This window comes from Oryza sativa, chromosome 3 (genome assembly GCF_034140825.1).
Source record: "Oryza sativa Japonica Group chromosome 3, ASM3414082v1".
NCBI classification, from domain to species: Eukaryota; Viridiplantae; Streptophyta; class Magnoliopsida; order Poales; family Poaceae; genus Oryza; species Oryza sativa.
Genome location: NC_089037.1, coordinates 24032990 through 24053584, shown reverse-complemented (window position 1 = coordinate 24053584; position 20595 = coordinate 24032990). Strand labels below are relative to the sequence as shown.

Sequence of the window (20595 nt, the reverse complement as noted above, 5' to 3'; positions counted from 1 at the left end):
ACTATCGGAGGTTCATCGAGAATTTCTCCAAAATTGCCAGGCCCATGACGCAGTTGCGGAAGGAAGAAAAATTTGTGTGGAGTCCGCAGTGTGAGAGAGCATTTCAAACTCTCAAGGAAAAGTTGGTTTCCTCACCAGTGTTAATCTTACCTGATACCCGCAAGGATTTCCTGGTGTACTGTGAAGCTTCACGCCAAGGATTGGGGTGTGTGTTAATGCAAGAAGGTCATGTGGTAGCTTATGCTTCACGCCAGCTACGACCCCATGAAGGCAACTATCCTACCCATGATTTGGAATTGGCCGCGGTGGTCCATGCTCTGAAAATCTAGCGGCATTATCTCATTGGAAATCGCTGCGAAATATACACCGATCATAAGAGTTTGAAATACATCTTCACCCAGTCGGATCTGAATCTTCGGCAGAGAAGATGGTTAGAGCTCATCAAAGACTATGATGTGGGAATCCATTATCACCCTGGCAAGGCCAACGTGGTGGCCGACGCGCTGAGTCGGAAAGGCCACTGCAACGCTCTTTGTGTCCGCGGCATTCCACCGGAACTTAATCAACAGTTGGAAGCCCTGAACCTAAGTGTCGTTAGCCATGGATTCCTGGCTGCACTAGAAGCAAAGCCCACCTTGCTTGATCACATACGCAAGGCTCAGAAGAATGATCCGGATATACAGGAGATCCTCAAGAATATGAAGCAGGGTAAAGCCACTGGCTTCACGGAAGATGAACACGGAACCTTATGGAATGGAAATCGTGTATGCGTTCCGGACAACAAGGAACTTAAACAGTTGATACTTCAGGAAGCTCTTATGCTCCGTGCCTGTGTTCTGGATTTTGGGAGGACCTGGGACAAGAGTCTCCCCTATGCTGAATTCTCCTACAATAACAGCTACCAGGCCAGCATACAAATGGCACCCTATGAAGCGTTGTATGGACGCAAATGCCGGACTCCGCTGTTGTGGGACCAAGTTGGAGAAAGCCAAGTGTTCGGGACTGATATCCTGAGAGAAGCTGAGGCTAAAGTCAGAACCATTCGGGATAACTTAAAAGTGGCCCAGTCTCGGCAGAAAAGTTATGCAGATAACTGATGCCGCAATCTGGAATTCGCAGTGGATGATTTTGTGTATCTTCGGGTCACGCCACAGCGGGGAGTGCACAGGTTTCAGACAAAAGGGAAGCTTGCACCTAGGTATGTGGGACCTTTCCGCATCATCGCTCGACGCGGAGAAGTCGCTTACCAGTTGGAGCTGCCTACATCCTTGGGCAATGTGCACGATGTGTTCCACGTGTCGCAGCTCAAGAAATGCCTTCGAGTGCCATCCGAGCAAGCCGATTCAGAGCAGATTGATGTTCGAGAAGCCTGTGAAGATTCTGGACACAATGGAGCGTAGGACCCGGAATCGAGTAATCCGCTTTTGCAAGGTCCAGTGGAGCAACCATGCCGAGGAAGAAGCTACTTGGGAGCGTGAAGACGAGCTAAAGGCAGCCCATCCCGTCCTCTTCGCCAGTTCTTCCGAATCTCGGGGTTGAGATTCCGTTTAAGGGGGTAGGTTTGTCACGTCCCAAAATGACCCTAAAATATATCCCTTAAATTATGCTTAGAATAATTAAAATCCTAGTGAAAGCCTCCAAAAATTAAATGTGCAAAGCTAAAAGTCAAATAAGGCTTGGAGGATTTTTGTATATTTCCTAAAAGCCTAAAATGTGTAAATAAATTTTAGTGGAATTTTCATAGCACAAATAATAATTATCAAGAAATAAACCCTAAAACCCTCTCCCCTCTCTCTTGGGCCGAATTCGGCCCAACTCCCTCCCCCTCTCTCTCTCTCCTCTCCCCGCGGCCCACTCGGCCTCTCCCCGCGCGTGCGCCGCTGACGGGCGGGCCCGCCCGCCACCCTCGCTGACGGGTGGGGCCCACCCGTCATCCCCCTCCTCCCTCGTTCAAAATCAAGTGGGGCGAAATGTTTCCCCCGATTCCCTCTCCCTTTCCCCCCAATTTTCCCTCCCTCTCTCCCTTGGATTCGTTTGGAAACCCCTTCCCTAATCTCGCCGGCGCCATTGATGGAGCTCAAGAACGCCGCGCCGGTTTTCTTCCCCTCCGGCCGCCCTCTCTCGCCCCGGCCCTATATAAACCCTCCCCGCACCTCCCCCGTCCGTTTCCGCCACTCCCCGTCCTCTCTCTCCGCCGTCGCCGTCGACCTCCGGCCAGGCCTAGCCGCTCGCCGGGACTGTCCCCCGCCACGGCGTCGTCTCCTCCGGCTTCGCCGCACCGCCGCCGATCTCGTCCACCCCTCCGTTTTGGTCGCCGACCGCCGGAACACCGCCGTCCCCATCAACCCGAGCCGCACCACCGCCTCCCTCCGCTCCGGCCGCATCCTCCATCGCCGCCGTCGCTTCGGGGTGAGCCGTGGACCGCCGCTTCTTTCCCCCTTCCCTTCCCCTCTCTCGGCCGCCGCTCCGCCGCGCCTATGGCCACCGCCGGCGACCATAGGGGCGCGGGCGCCGCCTCCCGCCGACCGCGCCGACGTGGCCATGTGGCCGCCGAGTGGGGCCCGGCCGTCAGCCGCCCGTGCCCTCGGGTGCGGCTGACGCGTGGCGCCCACGGTGCCAGCTGGTGAGCCGCGGGTGCACCCGGTCCATCGTGGACCGAGGGGCTGCCGCGTGGGGCCCACCACGCCCGTGGACCCGGCCCGTGCGCCCCCTCCCCTCGGCTGACGCAATAAACCCTATTTTTAATTAAAATTGAAATGAAGAAATTCGCAAATATTCACATTAAGAGCATATAAACTTCAAATGGCCATATCTTGGCCGTTTGAACTCAGAATTGGACCGTTCAAGTCTCTGATTTTTCCTTAAGAAGTTAAGAACCCATTTTTGTGCTTTGTTTCTACTTGTTATATGGAGTTTATGAGAGTAAAAGCCTTTTTCTTTCCGTTGGTCGTGTAGACGCTGCAGCTTCGTAAGATCCGCTCTTCGTGGAGGTTGAAGCCGACGTTTGGGAAAGCGAGCAAGGCAAGGCACATCTCCTTTGAACATATTGTTGTCCTATGTTTAAAATTATTTTGTTTTAAATTAATGCATTATCGCTTTATTTAAATTCCCGCGTTATCACTGTTTTACTTAGCCATGCCTATTTACCCTTGTTATGACCTTATTATTATTGCTATTTTTATTAATACCTTGTTCACCCTAGGAAAATGAAACCCCAACTAGTGGGTACTCTATTCATGGTTCCACTAGTATGAATTTAGGTAGATGCTTCGCTGATTAATTAGGCAACATTAGGTGGTTTTATAATTTTTAGACTTTGGGAATTCTCATATCACCTGGACACTATGGAATGATTAGATTATGTGGAAATGGACACACACCTCCCCCTCCTTTCAAAACCCCCAAAATGGTTTTAGGCTGGGCTCGAGGTACATGGTTTTGATAGCAGCACCTCGGCCACTATAAGGACCGGTCTTCGGGCCTCTGTTGCAAAGCACTACCGTACTTCCACATGTCTTGTGGGTAAGGCCTAGTTTGTGGCTCAGTCTGGTCATAAATAAAAGTACACGGATAGGGATGGTGTGGACCGAGAATAGTAGACATATTGGGGAAGGTGTACGCCGCTGCCCTGATATCTTCAACCATCGGCCCCTTTCCCCTGTCGGCAGGCTTGTTGGCGTAGCAAGTACTCTCCAACGGTCGCAGCTGCGAGGGACAAATCATGGGGTTAGCGGCGAACAAAAAAAAAGTACTGTCGAGATTGTCAACGATAAATGGGTGTGTGTGGAACATTGGCATTTACAGAACAACGAATATTTCAAATTAAGACATGCAAAATAGTAGAATGGTGGCCCTTGTTCTCGTGTTTTAGATGATGTTGTACTACACAATGTAGTTATACTGCATACTATTGAGCTAAAAATATCAATAAAAATAAGAGGGAGGACAACACGTACGGGGAGGTTGCCAAAAGGCGGCATGCCGTCCCTGCTTGCTTCCTGATCAGCAGCAACGAGCTTATCCACGATGTCCTTAGTAAACATCTATATACGTGGGGTGAAGGTTAAATCAAGCCCAATGTCTCTTGGTGGCAGTATGTTGTCCAGATATTTAACCCATGTACGCAGGCACAAAGTTAGAAAAAGAAGTTGACAAATAGCAAACAGACCGGCGATTAGCATTGAAACAACAATTTGCTGGTAAAGAAAGATTTGATAAAATAAAGGAAATGTCAACGGAATGGCTTACCACGAGGAATACGACACAAGAAGCTATTGACGATGCCGGGTTTTGGCGCCAACACCTAATGCTGTCGCTTAAAGCCCGGAACACAGTCTTGGACCAGTCAATAGCAGCGACTCGGTCGAGGTCGGAGGCGACCCGGACATCGCCCTTGGGCACATAAAAATCGGTAGTTGGAACTAGGAGCTTTGACCTAAGTACCATGATGAAATATCGAACGGCCTAGGGGTCATCTTTCTGGCTCTTGATCACCTCGATCAACTGTTTTGCTGATAACCTAGCCTTCTTATGAATTCCCAGTTCATCGGTGATGCTTTCTTGAACGGTTCGCACAACCTTGTGGGATGGGAGTACAATGTCATTTCCACCAAGCGGGGTCCCCAGGACAAGCCTCACGGTGCGAGGGGTGATCTGTATCTTCCTGTCATCATCTATTGAAATGCACATTGTGTCGGGATGTCACGTGCTGATAAATTCATCCCAAAATAAAAATCATTCTCTAAATGGAATAATAGAATTAATTAAAATTAGAAAAGAAATTGGCAAACACTAAAATACGTACAAGAAAAATTCGAATGTGGTCTGGAGAATTTTTGTTAAATTCTTCTTGGTCTAAAAGGAGCCCTCAAATTTTATTTGAATTTTCAGAGCACCGGAAGTATTTATTAAGCAACAACAACAATTAATAAAGTTCAATAAAAAGAAAAACTAAAAATAAATCCTCCTTCCTCCTTTGGGCCAAGTCTGGCCCAAAGTCCACCCTCTCTCTCTCCCTCGGCCTGTGGCCAAAGTCTCCATCTCCTCCCTCTCTTTTTCCTTCCCTCCTCTCTCTTGGGCCGCTCCCCCCGCCTTCCCCTCGGCCCAGCTCCCTTCCCCTCCCCCTCCCGGCCCACTCCCTCCTCCTCCCTCTCTCCCCCGGGCCGCCTCTCCCTCCTCTCCTCCTGGGCCGGCCGCCCGGCCCAAGCCGCGCCCCCTGCCCGCGCACGAGCGTTGCACGCGCGCTGACGGCGCGCCCGCACGGGGCCCACGCGGCGGTCGTCGTCTCCTTCCTCCAGCCGCCCGGCCTCCCTTCTCTCTCCCGAAAACATAGCTCCTTTCCTCCCTCAAATCCGTGTGATTAAATCATTGGATTCCAAAATTAATTAGTGGGAATTAATACCCATTGATTCCTCTCTCTTTCCCCCATATTCCCCCCTTGATTTGTGCCCCCAATCATCGGGAACGGACGCGTCAAGGTTGCCCTCGGCCTCACCTCCCCTCCATCCGAACCGCTCTGCTGTCCGTCGTCATCGTCACCGTTCGTCCTCGTCATCGACCTCCCGTCGGTCGCCCGGCTCGTCGTCTCGCTGCGCCGCCACCGTCATCGTCATCACAGCGGCATGTTCCAAGCCGTCCTCGTCTCCGTGCAGCTGCTGCCGGCTGCCCTCGTCGCCTTCTCGCCGGTCCCGGTCATCGTCCTCATCGTCGTGGCGTTCGTCCCTCCGTCAAGTCGTTCTCGTCCATCGTCCGCGTCCGTAAAGTGAGCCGCTGCAGCTCCTTCTTCGTCTTCGTCCTCAGCTCCGCGTCGTCAAGCGTTGCACCGGCCGCGTCTCGCCTTCGTCCAAGGATCGCCGCCGAAGTCGTCCCCTCGCCGTTCGTCTCCGTCGTTCCCGTCCGTCTCTGCCGCGCCCGTTCGTCGTCGTCGTTCTCACACCTCGTTGCGTGGTGGTAAGGATCTCTCCTTCGCTGCACCATCCTCGTCCTTTCGGTGTCGCCCCGTACCCGTTGTGCGGTTGTCGACCCCGGTACCCGTGTACTGGTGTCGGTAGTCGTTCGCTTGTGCGTGTGGTGACCGTGTTAGTGTGCCCGCTCGGTAGCCGCGTGGTTTCCACGTGTCTAGTGGAGTCCGTTTGTCGGCCACTCGCTTCGGTTGACACACGGGGTCCGTTTCCATTGACTCGTGGACAGTCTCTGTGTACTCGGTCTACCGTGGTCCTTTAGGTTGACATGTGGGGTCTGCATGTTAACGGCGTAGCCTTCCTGTCTTTTCTAGGCTAGCGCCTACGCATGTTTTATAGTTGCAAAGCCTAATTATAATAATCTGCAAATCTCCATATAATAGCATTAAACTTCAGATGATCATATCTTGGTCATACGAACCCCAAATCGACCCGTTCAAGTCTCTTAATGTTTGTTATAACCTAAAGAACCCTGTGCTTCCTTTTTATGTATTGTTATTGCTTCTTTATAGGTTTGTAGCTTTGCTTGTGTGCTTTGCGTAGCTTCTGTCGTTCCGGAGGTTCTTGAAGCGTGGTTCGCGGTCATCGCCGAAGGTTCGGAAGGCCATTGTCTCTGAGCAAGGCAAGTCACATCATCCTCGAGCATATTGAATCCCAGTTTATAAAATTATTTTGATTTAAATTAATGCATTATCGCTTTACTTAAATTCCCGCGTTATCACGGTTTTATTTAGCCATGCCTATTTACCTTTGTTATGACCTTATTATTATTGCTATTGTTATTATTACCTTGTTCACCCTAGGATAGACAAAACCCCAACTAGTGGGTACTCTATTTATGGTTCCACTAGTATGAATCTAGGTAGATGCTTTGCTGATTAATTAGGCAACATTAGGTGGTTTTATAACTTTAGACTTTGGGAATTCTCATATCATTTGGACAATATGGAATGGCTAGCTTATGTTGGAATTGGACACACACCTCCCCCTCTATTCAAAACCCCCAAAATGGTTTTAGGCTAGGCTCGAGGTGCGGGGTTGGGTTTTGTTAGTCGTACCTAGGCTACTATAAGGATTAAGCTCGGGCCTCTGTTGCAAAGCACTACCGTACTTCCACATGTCTAGTGGGTAAGGCGTAGTTTGTGGCTCAGTCTGGTCATAAACAAAGGTACACGGATGGAGATGGACGAAGTCGGGACTCGATGGACATCTCTAGGACAAATGAAGGCTACACGAGTTGCGGCTCGGTAGTCTAGATGTCATGGCACAGGGTCGGTGTTTTGCTGCTAGGGGCTCAATCCTGCCTACCTATCTCGGGGGTTCCGGCCGTAGGCGAGGTTGGGTCGGTACTCTTGTTTATGGCTATGATGGGTTGGGAACTATGTCACGTCTTCCGTCCGTATGCCGTGGTGGTATGTGGCACGTGGTTACACGTGAGGAAGACGTGTCTTGTGGGTAAAGATGTACACCTCTGATCAGAGTATAATCTATTCGAATAGCTGCGCCCTCGGTTATGGGCAAGCCTAGCAATGTACCCAAGTTAGTGTTTTAATTCTTAAAACCTGCTTAACAACTAAAATGTAGAATGGTTGGCCTGGGTTGGCTTGGGACGAGCTGGGACCTGGGTCTGGTTGCCAGTTCGGTCTGAATCATCGTAGGTCTTGGGTTAAGACAGGTTCGTGTGAGTTCACGGCCTTGAATAATAACATTGTGTAGCTCTAGAATCGTCTTTATAAAATAGCTTTGGGCAACTAAGTGACTTTTAAATGCTGTTTACTGCAAAACTTAACCCCTATATTATTACCCCTTGTACTCCCTTGCATTAATCATGCATCTCCTTGTGTGACTTGCTGAGTACTGTGGTTGTACTCATTCTTGCTCTATCTTCCCCCCCCCCTTCAATAAGAGAAGCTCTGAAGAAGAAGTCCTGGGTGGAGTCCTCGCTTATACCCCAGTTGAGCGCCTATGAAGATAGAGCCGTAGGCCCACTAGTCCGCTGCTATTTATTTTTGTTTGTCAGGCCTGAAATGCCTTTGTAATAATGTAAATATTATCGATATAATAAAGATGTGCCTTTTTTATCATGTTTGTTTGGTGTACCCTGGCTTTTCCTAGGACGGGGATTAATACACTAGCGTTCTGGAGAAGGTATTTTTCCGGGCGCGACACGGGATTAGTCCTGTCCATGAGCCATCGTATTAGGTCTGGCTGCTCAAGGCTTTCAAGAGACATGCACGCTACCGCTTCAAGTCCAATCTCCTCCAATTTCTCATGGTGTACGGCTAATAGCGCTCTACAAGCCTGCGCCGCTAGAGCGGCGCTACAGCATGTGAGGTTATGACCCTTTGTCTCAGGTGGCTGCAAACATAAAAAGAGGAAAGTAAACAACAAGTGAATAGATATGACGAGCAGCAAAACCGTGGGAGGGTTGTCAGTACCAAATGGTAGCTCTTAAGGATACAGAGTTACATGAGGTGATCATGATATATCAGAGCAGCAATTGTTTTTACTGACATAATATTTGGGCAACTGGTGTGTGTGCGAATCAAACTATACCTTGATCACCAGTCTGACTATACCCACTCCAAAAAAACAATAAACTTTTAACTCAATAAATTATGGGCTCCACCCACCAAGCAGGTGTACAAGGTCAAAATATAGCTCATAAATGACAAACCAGAGCGCTGAACGCGTCAGGCTATACACATAGCAGCAATTTTTTAACTAAAACGATTTGGACAACTATAGTATGCTTTGACATATGCATTTAATTGTCTGATAAACCGCACCAACCCAGTAAACTTTTTACAAGTGACCCCGTAGGCAACCCATGATATGTGAGCATGACCAATGGTTGCACTATAATGCCAAAAACAAACATTACAATCTAGTTCCTGATAGTATTGGTGGAAAAAGGGATGAGGAAAAAACCTATAAGGGAAAGAAAAGTAATGTGGTGCTCACCTCGTCGCCTCATGGGCCCTCGCCGGCCGACATAGCACGCCGTCTCCTTTTTGGCTTGCTCTGTGCTGCTTCACCGACCTCCCTCGACGAAGACGCTCCGCCGCTAGCAAGTGTTTGGGGCAGGACGACCTCGCACTCGTTTTGCGAATCGGCAAACCTAATCCGCTTGACCCTAGCCGGCATTTTCCCAGTCATCTCCATTGGACATGGCTCTAGATCAACAACAAAAAAGGTTAGCCCGGCAATGGGGGTGAGGAGGCAAACTCATGCGGCGGGGGATAAAGATATGGGATGAGGAAGAGGAATGTGTGGAGGGTGATATTGCTGGTACCTGCCGGCCAACATTGTGGGAAGGGAATCACTTGGGAGAAACTTCGACGGCGCTGACGATCCCCGAGAACTAGTAACACCCTGAAAATTCGACCAACGAAATCAAACCCTAAAATTTTGGGCCTTCAAAAACTTTTTAAATAAATTGCATCATGCCGATTTTATTCGCCTATTTCATTGGATTTTGATTTCGGAGTTCTTAGATCGTGAATAAGAAATAATTAATTAGGAATAAACCCTAAAATTAAATTGGCAAAATAAACAATTAGAATATAATTTAAAATAAAGATTTGGTGAGGATAGAAATAAATGAAATATTATTGCAACCATATTTGCATCAACTAAATTTAAGTGCGACGGAATAAGAATTAGCCCTAATATAAAAATTCAAATAAATTATAAAATATGGGTAATATTAATCTAGGGTGAATCCATTGGTTAGAATAACACAAATATTGAGTAAACTTCATTTATGCAGGATTTATAGAATAAAATTTATATAGGAAATAGGCTAAAATAGGGATAAATAGGAAAAGACACTATTCATTCAGGCATAGGTGTTCGATGAGGTTCCCTAGCCCTGCCCCCTCCTCTGCCGCGCGCGCCTGCCACCCCGAGCCCCGCGCCACCATCGCCGTCGCGTCACCTGTCGCAGCGCCGCCATCCCGTCGCCGCGTCGCGTGCCTGCCGCCTCGCGCCCCGCTGCCTGCCGCACGCTCGCTGCTGCCGCGCCGCACCGTCGTCCTGTCGCCGTCGTTGTCACTGTCGCCGTCGCCGCGCGCCCGTCCCCTCGTCGCCTCGAGCCCCGCTCCGCCGTTGCCGCGCGTCGCCGTCGCCTCGAGCCCCGCTCCGCCGTCGCCGTCGCGTCGCCCGTTGCCGTCGCGTCGCCCGTCCCGTCGCCGTGCGCCCATCCCCTCGCCGCCTCGCGCCCCGCGCTGTCGCGTCGCCGCGCGTCGCCATCGTCCCGAGCCCCGTGCGCCGCCGTCGCGTCGCCATTAAGCCGGCCACCTCTTTCCTCTCTCTCTTTCCCCCTCTCCCCTATAAAAACCCCACCCCTCTCCATTCTCCCCACTCCATTTCCCTCCTTCTCTCCTCTTCCCTCTCCACCGCGCCGTCGCTCTCGTGCCACTGCGCCGCCGCCTTCGTGCCGCTGCGCCGCCGCCCTCAGTGCCACCGCGCCGCGCCGTGTGCCACGCCGAGCGTCGCCTCGCCGTCGCCGCCGCCCTTCCCCGTTCCGCCGCCGTCACCGCCCCGGTAGCATGAGCCGAGAGAGAGGGGGGAAGAAAGAAGCCTGGGGGAGGAGAGAAAAAGAAAAGAAAGAAAAGAGAGAAAAAGAAAAGAAAGAGGAGAGAAAAAGAAAAGAAAGAAAAGAGAGAAAAAGAAGAGAAAGAAAGAGAGGAAAAGAAAAGAAAGAGAAGAGGAGAGAAATAGAATAAAAAAAAGTATAAATAAATAGAAATTAGATGGAGATTAAGGAGGATTAGAAAATTTAGAATAATTAGAAATTAATTATAGATTATTTATAGTCATAGAATTGCAAAGTTTAATATGAAAATAGATTATTTTCAGTAATCTCTATAAGTAACTCACTCGCGGAGATAATCGGATTTAGTTACTAAGAATTGTATTCTTCGTTGAATTTTTAATGGAGACACTTCTAAATCACAAAATGACTTAGGATTAAATGACCTTAAAATTGGAATAGCGTGGTTTTGCAAACTTTGTAATCAATATAGAAAGATCGATTCGCGTTCGACTGTTATTTGAAGTTTATTTGGATTTTATTTGAATTCTAATTGAATTCAAATCGTTCTTCGCACGTAATTCTAGAGCCCGAGGGAGTTGCGGATCCGAGCGAGGGTCAAGACCCGCAGGACTACGAGCAAGGCAAGTCATCACTATTCTTTGAACACGTTGATCCCATTTACAAAATTATTTTGTTTACTAATAAAATTGCATGCAATGATGAACATCCTACTTGTGATTATGCCATGCCTTGATTATTGTTTACCCTTAAATCCTTGTAACCATGATTTACGTATAAGTCCCTAGTCAACTATGACAAATGCTTAGAAATGCTACTCTAGATTTATGCATACACATATTTATCAAATGCTATATGCTTGGGCAATTACCTTTGGGAAGGTAATTGAGATGCGGCATGTGGAGACATGAGCGCCACATTGCCATGATATTAATGACATGATTTGTGAAAGGAAAATAAAACTAAACAAATGTTTTCGACGGGGGCGGATGGAGGATTTGGGTAGTATCCGGAAAGGGCTAGTGCCGTCCCTGGTCAATTAAGGACCGAGCCATGAAGTTAAGCATGAAACGACCCCCGTACAACCGTACTTCTCGAATGGGTATAGACCTAGCGGATTAGATAGCCGAGCGGAGGCAGTATCCATGCATAGTGGTTTCTCATTGAGTGAGGCAGGTGCGCTATGGTGGGACAGCCGTTGAGGTAGAGCCGAGAGTCGTGCCCTACATCGGTGTCGCCATTGGTAGGACTGCCATGAGTATGTCAGAGAGAGAACTTAACTTGAACCATAATTTAATATATGTGTGAGACTTCTCTTTCCCGGGAGCGCCAGAACTCCTCTCACTGCTAGAAACATGGACGCCTAGAGTGCATGAGGATTTAAGTTCATGGAGCGGGTACTGCCAATGCGAGGTTATCGAAAAGCTTTGCCGTGACGCGTCTCATGCGTTGGGACGAGGCTCATGTGTTGGGCAGTTGCGGAGTGCGGGTAAAGTGTACATCCACTGCAGTGTGAGTAAACCAAATCTATTCGAATAGCCGTGCTCGCGGTTATTGAGCACCGGGACGTGTATTACACTTGGCTAGACTCTAAATTCTTAACTTGTGTGGGTTGGGATATTGCATGATGATTTTTATGCTGTTGGAACCACTTCCTGAGAGGCGGGAAGGTGGACGTCCTCAGATGTCACGTCCCAAAACGACTCTAAAATACATCCTCTAAATTATGCCTAGAATAATTAAAAACCGTGTGAAAGCCTCCAACAATTAAAATGTGCAAAGCTAAAAGTCAATTAAGGCTTAGACGATTTTTGTATATCTCCTAAAAGCCTAAAATGTGTAAATAAATTTTAGTGAAATTTTCAGAGCATAAATAATAATTATTAAGAAATAAACAAAGTTAAAATGATTTTATAAAAAGAAAAACCCTAAAATCCCTCCTTCTCTCTAATGGGCCGAATTCGGCCCATCTCCCTCCCCCTCTCTCTCCTCTCCCCGCGGCCCACTCGGCCTCTCCCCACGCGGGCGCCGCTGACGGGCGGGCCCGCCCGCCACCCTTGCTGACGGGTGGGGCCCACCCGTCATCCCCGACCTCCCGCCGCTCCCGCCGCCTCCCCCGCGCCCTAGCGCCGCCACCGCCGCAAATCCCGCCGCCTCCCGCCGTCCCCGCGTGCAATAAAGTGGGGGGAATCACTCCCCGTGATCCCCTCTCCCTTTCCCCCCATTTTTCCCTCCCTCTCTCCCTTGGATTCGTTTGGAAACCCCTCCCCTAATCCCGCTGGCGCCATTGATGGAGCCCGAGAATGCCGCACCGGTTTCCTTCCTTCTCCGGCCGCCCTCTCTCGCCCCGGCCCTATTTAAACCCTCCCCGCACCTCCTCCGTCCGTTTCCGCCTCTCGCCACCCTTCCTCCTCGCCGAATTCGAGCTCGCGACGTCGCTCTCTCTCTCCGCCGTTGCCGCCGAGCTCCGGTCCGCCGCCGTCGTCGCCCCGGACCACCTCCCACCTCGGTGCCGCCTCCTTCGGCTTCACCGCATCCTCGCCGACCTCGTCCACCTCTCCGTTTCGGTCGCCGACCGCCGGAACGCCGTCGACCCGAGCCGCGCCGCCTTCCTCCGCTCCGGCCGCCTTTTTCATCGTCGCCGTCGACCTAGGGTGAGCCGTGGACCGCCGCCTCTTTTCCCCCTTCCCTTCCCCTCTCTCGGCCGCCGCTCCGCCGTGCCTATGGCCGTCGCCGGCGACCACGCGTGGGGCCCACGGCGCCGGCCGGTGCGAGCCCGGGTGCGCCCGGTCCACCGTGGACCGTGAGGCTGCCACGTGGGCCCTACTCCCGTGGACCCGGTCCGCGCGCCCCCTCCCCTCGGCTGACGCAATAAACCCTTTTTAAATTAAATTTTAAATGAAGAAATTCGCAAATATTCATTTAAAGAGCATATAAACTTCAAATGGCCATAACTTGGCCATTTGAACTCGGAATTGGACCGTTCAAGTCTCTAATTTTTCCTTAAGAAGTCAAGAACCCATTTTTGTGCTTTGTTCCTGCTTGTTATATGGAGTTTATTAGCGTAAAAGCCTTTTCTTTTCCGTTGGTCGTGTAGACGCTGCAGCTTCGGAAGATCCGCTCTTTGTGGAGGTTGAAGCCGACGTTTGGGAAAGCGAGCAAGGCAAGTCACATCATCCTTGAACATATTGAATCCCAGTTTATAAAATTATTTTGATTTAAATTATTGCATTATCGCTTTATTTAAATTCCCGCGTTATCACTGTTTTATCTAGCCATGCCTATGTACCTTTGTTATGACCTTATTATTGTTATTGTTATTATTACCTTGTTCACCCTAGAATAAACAAAACCCCAACTAGTGGACACTCTACTCATGGTACCACTAGTATGATTTTAGGTAGATGCTTCGCTGGTTAATTAGGCAACATTAGGTGGTTTTACAACTCTAGACTTTGGGAATATTCTCATCACCTGGACACTATGGAATGGATGGATTATTGTGGAATTGGATTCACACCTCCCCCTCTATTCAAAACCCTCAAAATGGTTTTAGGCTGGGCTCAGGGTGCATGGTTTTGATAGTAGCACCTCGGCCATATAAGGACCGGTCTTCGGGCCTCTGTTGCAAAGCACTACCGTACTTCCATATGTCTAGTGGGTAAGGCTTAGTTTGTGGCTCAGTCTGGTTATAAACAAAAGTACACGGATGGAGATGGACGAAGTCGGGGGTCGATGGACATCTCTAGGGCAAATGAAGGCTACACGAGCTGCGGCCCGGTAGTCGAGATGTCATGGCACAGGGCCGGTGTCCTGCTGCTAGGGGCTCAGTCCTGCCTGCCTGTCCCGGGGGTTTCGGCCGTAGGTGGGGTTGGGTCGGTACTCTTGTTTATGGCTAGGATGGGTTGGAAACTATGTCATGTCTTCCGTCCGTATACCATGGTGGTATGTGGCACGTGGTTACACGTGAGGATGATGTGTCTTGTGGGTAAAGATGTACACCTCTGATCAGAGTATAACCTATTCGAATAGCCGCGCCCTCGGTTATGGGCAAGTCGAGCAATGTACCCAAGTTAGTGTTTTTAATTCCTAAAACCGGCTTAACAACTAAAATGTGGAATGGTTGGCCTGGGTTGGCTTGGGACGAGCTGGGACCCAGGGTCGGGTTGCCAGTTTGGTCTGAATCATCGTAGGCCTTGGGTTAAGGCAGGTTCGTGTGGGTTCACGGCCTTGATTAATAATATTGTATAGCTCTAGGACCGTGTTTACAAAATAGCTTTGAGCAACTAAGTGTCTTTTAATGCTGTTTACTGCAAACCCTAACCCCCTATATTATGGCTCCCTTGTACTCCCTTGCATTTATTCTGCACTTGTGGGTGTGTCTTGTTGAGTACGGTGGTTGTACTCAGTCTTGCTCAATTTTTCCCAAACCCAGAAGAGGAGTTCCTGGAAGATGAAGGCTTTGGTGTCTAGCTCGTGCCTGCCGTCAAGCGCCTGTGGTCGTCACCCTAGTCTTCCGCTGTTTTTCGTTTGTCTTCTTGTGTGCTGGGTCTTCACTGCCCATGTAATAAATTAATTACGCTTCCGCTTGTTAAACTCTGAATTGTATCAACTTTTGGTGTACCTTGCCTCCTGGGACAAGGAATAATGCACGCACGTAAGGAACGCCCGTTGGGTTATTTCTGGTCGTGACATCAGAAAACCATGACGACTCAATGGCGAGAAGCTATCCTTGGGATCACAATGGATGGTGGACAGAACCATCGTTGTTTAAATGTGAACACTGGTACTAAAGTTTGATCAATCAATGCTAGGTCTTAGGCTTGTGAAAAGAATTACGAAACTGGCTTTGCGCAAAGAACCATAGCCATCCTTTGAATACCCCTATCATGTGCATTGTTGCTGTGATGGCTTGCTGAGTACGGTTGGTACTCACCCTTGCAATATATAAACTTAATCAGAGGCCGGAGATGAAGCTTCGGAGGATCCCTACGCGTACTACCAGGAGGGTGATGAAGACGATGGCGCTCAGTAGGTCTTAGTTACGGTCGTTGCCTGTGGCAATGGCGTGCCGCTGCCTTAACTCTGCTGCCTTATCCACTTCTGCTTTTGGAATGTATTCCGGACCGCTCGGTCCGATGATCTAAGACTATGCCTGCGGGCTTATGATGTAATAATTCACACTAGATTCTCGTGTATGTGCATTTGGTATTTCAGCTATGAACTCGTGTGTACCAGACTACTTGATCCAGGGAAATGGTACTGTTTACACGATTGATTCCTGTTATAAAAACGGGGGTCCACAGAGCTGGTATCAGAGCCATACAACTGTAGGAAAAGACCAAAAGGCGCCCCACCCCTTTCCTAGTTGGCCAAGGGAGAAATTCCCATTTAGTAATATTTTCAAAAATAAAGACGCTATGTTTACAAAACTATATACGATTTTCATCTTACTCTTAACTATTTTCTTCCCAAAACGAGTTTTACTCTTAGCTGACTTTGGGTTTTTCTTAAAATTAGATGGGAGATCAGGATTCACTCACTATCTGGGAGATGGGCGTACCCCGCTCAGAGGGATATGTCATTGAGCTACATCGGTTGATGAGGCGCCTACGGTACCCCAGATTTCCGATCTACCGAGTGAGACAGTGTGGACCCGTTTGGGAGGCTCGGATTGAGGTTCATACACGAGTTCCTTCAGAGTCAGACTACAGCTTTCCGACACGCCACCGTCGCGACTTACAGAGACCGCGATGCAGGACGCAGCCCGGGAGGCCTTCCTCCGACGTAGCTCTATTCACCGAGCTGAGTTGGCAAGTACCGACTTTGCTTACCATCCGTTTCGGGAGGAGAGCAACTATGTCTACAAAGTCTAGGATACACCTTGCTGCTACAACCCGATGGTGACTCGACTGTCCCGATGGGCTGAGGCAGTAGACGACTTCTACGAGGAGGCGCTATTAGAGATCGACGACCAGCAGAGGCGTTTGGGAGAGTTGGAGACCGAGGTGACTGACCTCACAGTGCAGCAGCTTCAGCTAGAGGAGGAGCACCAGGCTTGGGGCAGTGAGATAGACTCACTGAAGGTAGAGCTCTAGGTCCATGGCGACCAGTTCCAGCAGCTATCTGATCAGTACAATGATCGCCGCGGGATGATGGATACACTCGAGGAGCAGCTGAGAAAGAGTCAGGAGCACGTCAGCCAGCTTGAGGAGCAGCTTCGAGCAGCTATAGTCAGCACCACAGGAGCTTCTACTTCCTCAGCAATAGGGCGTGACCGCTACTTCTTCCTTACTCCGCCATACCCACCAGCGCTCCACGCTCTTTTGGGAGAGGTTGATATGCTAGTTACTGAGTCAGCACCTTACCTGGTGGACCCGACAGTGACACAGCCACCTGCCCCAGAGATTGTGCACACTCCACTGATCCCTACTTCGTCACCGCAGCTGGGTTCCAGTTTGGAGACTCCGATCCAGGTTGACTCCGAGACAGAGGGGACCGACACTGAGCCAGAGATAGAGCCGGACATCACTGATCCTTCAGAGGACGAGACTCCTGTCCACCGCATCACCTTTATCAGAGGCCCTCGCACCCTCAGCACTGCTCGCAAGAGCACACGACCCCCGGGCAAGAAGCCCAAGCCAGATCCAGAGGCCACTACTTCCGAGCCATGGGGACTCAGGTTTGCACGAGCCAGCAACCACCCTCTACCTGCCCCAGGATCCTGCGGATGGTTGGATGACTAGACTGGAGGACTATTGCAGCTTCGATCTCGCTTCAGATGGTTTTTGGATAGCATGCGAGACACACCCCCCCTACCTAGATTGACGGGTAGCTTGATGATTAGTTCGATGTATCTTTTAGATAAACTTTATTTGGACTACGTATATGTGCAGTCGATTGCATCATGACTTATGTATTATCTGTGGAACTCTGTGATGTTATTTATGATATTATTACTGTTGGGTTATGAATGAGTTTATTCCACCATGCTTGCAAAACAAAGTTCACATCAAAACAACTCCCTTAACGGGATAAAACCATAAGGGCTAGTTAGGAAATTAGGATACTTACCTCATCGGCCTACACAGATGGCAAGCCGACATCGGGCGTCAACCAGCAATGAAGAAACTCAAACACCCGACCTAAACACCCTGGCCGGAGTCATGGCTACTCAAACCCAACTTCTGCAAGCCATCGCAAATAATCAAGGCAACCGTGGAGGATCAAGCTTTGGAGAATTCATGAGGACTAAGCCACCCACATTCGCCACAGCTGAAGAACCTATGGATGCTAAGGATTGGTTAAGGATCATTGAGAAGAAGCTGACCCTTGTTCGAGTACGTGAAGCCGATAAAGTGATCTTTGCGGTGAACCAACTGGAAGGACCAGCCGGAGACTGGTGGGACACCTACAAAGAAGCTCGAGAAGAAGATGCTGGAGAACCAAGCTGGGAGGAATTCACTACAGCCTTCCGTGACAACTTCATGCCTGCCGCTGTGATGCGAATGAAGAAGAATGAGTTCAGGAGAGTACGACAAGGAAATACCACTATACAAGAGTACCTAAACCGTTTCACTCAACTGGCGCGTTACGCAACTGGAGATCTTGCCGACGAGGAGGAAAAGATCGACAAGTTCATCGAAGGCCTGAACGACGAGTTGCGTGGGCCCATGATTGGACAGGACCACGATAGTTTCCAGAGTTTAATCAATAAGGTCGTTAGACTGGAAAACGACCGGAAGGTTGTGGAGCACAATCGTAAGAGGAGGCTTGCCATGAACCGCCCGCCTCAGGTCGCACCCCAGTGTCCTAAAGGAACTACCTCATCAGGATGGAGACCAACGGTGGTAACAACCAATCGTCCTACCGCACCTAGCAACTTCCACAGGCTGGTTACCACTCAGACCCAAGCTCCTACACCAAATCAGGCCGCTACTGGATCAGTGAGGCCAGGAAGCTGTTTCAACTGTGGAGAGTACGGGCATTTCGCCAACAAGTGCCCCCATCCAAACAAGACACCCATTCGCACCGGAGCTAACGCAATGGCTATTCACGGGACTGCTACCCCTGCTACTGGACGAGGTTTATTCAGGACTCCGCAGACTAACAGGACCTCTACCGGATTTGGACGCGGGCAAGTGAACCACGTGTAACATCCCGGCCTAGGGCTTAATAGGATTAATAGAATACTCATATCAACAAGTTGCAACTTCTTTTCTGGAAGCCAATCTCTAAAGAACTCCAGGGTTAAGCGTGCTTGGCCTGGAGCAATTTGGGATGGGTGACCGACCGGGAAATTCTTCCCGGGTGCACACGAGTGAGGATAAAGACATGTGTTGGTCTGTGAGGGCAGTCTATGACCTATGAAAGCTATCAGATGTAAGTGGGCCCGGCCTGGGGGAAGGCGGGACGTTACAAAATGGTATCAGAGCCGACTCTCGCGGTTTCACGGGCGCGTGTGTCGCAGTTGCGCAGGCATGGTGCGCACGTCTGGTGTAGACCGGGAGTGGTTACACAGCATGGCACATGCGCTGGCACTGGACACATGGACGTGGCCAAGAGAGGACGTTCCTGGCCTAGGGTTGATCGACGGGGGAGTCGATCTCTCTTAAGGGGGTGAGGGTGTAACATCCCGGTCTAGGGCTTAATAGGATTAATAGAATACTCATATCAACAAGTTGCAACTTCTTTTCCGGAAGCCAATCTCCAAAGAACTCCAGGGTTAAGCGTGCTGCACACGAGTGAGGACAAAGTGTGCAGAAAAGACATGTGTTGGTCTGTGAGGGCAGTCTATGACCTATGAAAGCTATCAGATGTAAGTGGGCCCGGCCTGGGGGAAGGCGGGACGTTACAAGTTGGTATCAGAGCCATCTCGACTGTAGGATAAGCCAAATGGTCAAACCTTAAGGACAAATTTTCCGAAAACATGATTTGTGAAAATAACCTTAAGGACAAATTTTCCGAAAACATGATTTGTGAAAATTTTCCTTTCTTCCTTCTCTAGAATTCTCTATAAATCATTTTATCATCCTCTCCCCTCCTGCTTTCAACTTGAGTAGTTCTGAAACTAGTTGTTGAAACTAGAAGATGTTGATGTGGTCAACTTATGGAGGTCAGTCAAGTGGATCGAGGAAGGACCGAAGTGCCAAGTGGTCAAGATGGAATGAAGTTTGAATCCTACCTTAGAACCTATGCCGCCAAACTATCCTTGAAGAATAGTTAGTAGGGTAGAACGTTTGTTGCTTGCTTGTGTGTAGGTATGGTTGCATTCCCGTCATTGGTGGGGTTCAATGATGAGCGTGTAACTATACTAGGTTGCTTGCTTAATCAACTTGAACAATATAATGGTCTACACACATCAGATCAGTGTTAAACTGGTTAAGATCTTGTCTTTAGTGTAACCCTTATCCTCCTATCTTCTCTAATCTGCAACAGATGGTGAACACTCGCGCCAGTGGAAGCAGGTGATTGGCTGCACGTTGTTGAGAAGTTGGAACTCCTCCAGTGCACGGATCAGGAGAAAGTTGTTTTCGCTTCACATCAGTTGCAAGGACCTGCTTCAGAATGGTGGGATCATTTCCGGATGAACAGAGCAGAAGGACAACCAATCACTTGGGAAGAGTTTACAAAAGGATTCAATAAGACACATATACCTGCAGGAGTTGTTGCTTTGAAGAAGCGTGAGTTCAGGACACTGAAGCAAAAGGATCGTACCGTGGCAGAGTATCTTCATGAGTTCAATCGTCTGGCACGTTATGCTCCAGAAGATGTGCGTACTGACGAGGAAAGGCAGGAGAAGTTCTTGGAAGGCTTGAAGGATGAACTGTCAGTTACATTGATCTCTCATGACTATGTTGATTTTCAGCAGCTGGTTGACAAAGCAATTCGACTTGAAGACAAGAAGAACAGGATAGATAACCGTAAAAGGAAAATGACTGTATTCCAGGAGGCACAAGGTAGTAGCCAGAGGCAGCGTATCAAGCCACTCCAAATTGGTGAACCTTCTTCTGCAGGTCAAGGACAGTCGCAACAGTTGAACATCGGTGGTGAGATCAAATCAGAGACTAATGAAAG

At 49.4% G+C, this 20595-nt stretch overlaps 1 protein-coding gene across 1 annotated transcript; it reads left to right on the top strand.

Annotated features, from left to right (window-relative positions):
- Positions 1-17684: 17684 nt before the first annotated feature.
- Positions 17685-18674, top strand: LOC136355662 (uncharacterized). Its single transcript, XM_066308493.1, has one exon. It carries the CDS (start codon positions 17685-17687, stop codon positions 18672-18674), a length of 990 nt encoding a protein of 329 aa, XP_066164590.1.
- Positions 18675-20595: the final 1921 nt, after the last annotated feature.

Bases quoted from the DNA above. Each gene is read 5' to 3' on its own strand.
- LOC136355662 (XM_066308493.1), top strand. From the start codon at position 17,685: ATGGCTACTCAAACCCAACTTCTGCAAGCCATCGCAAATAATCAAGGC.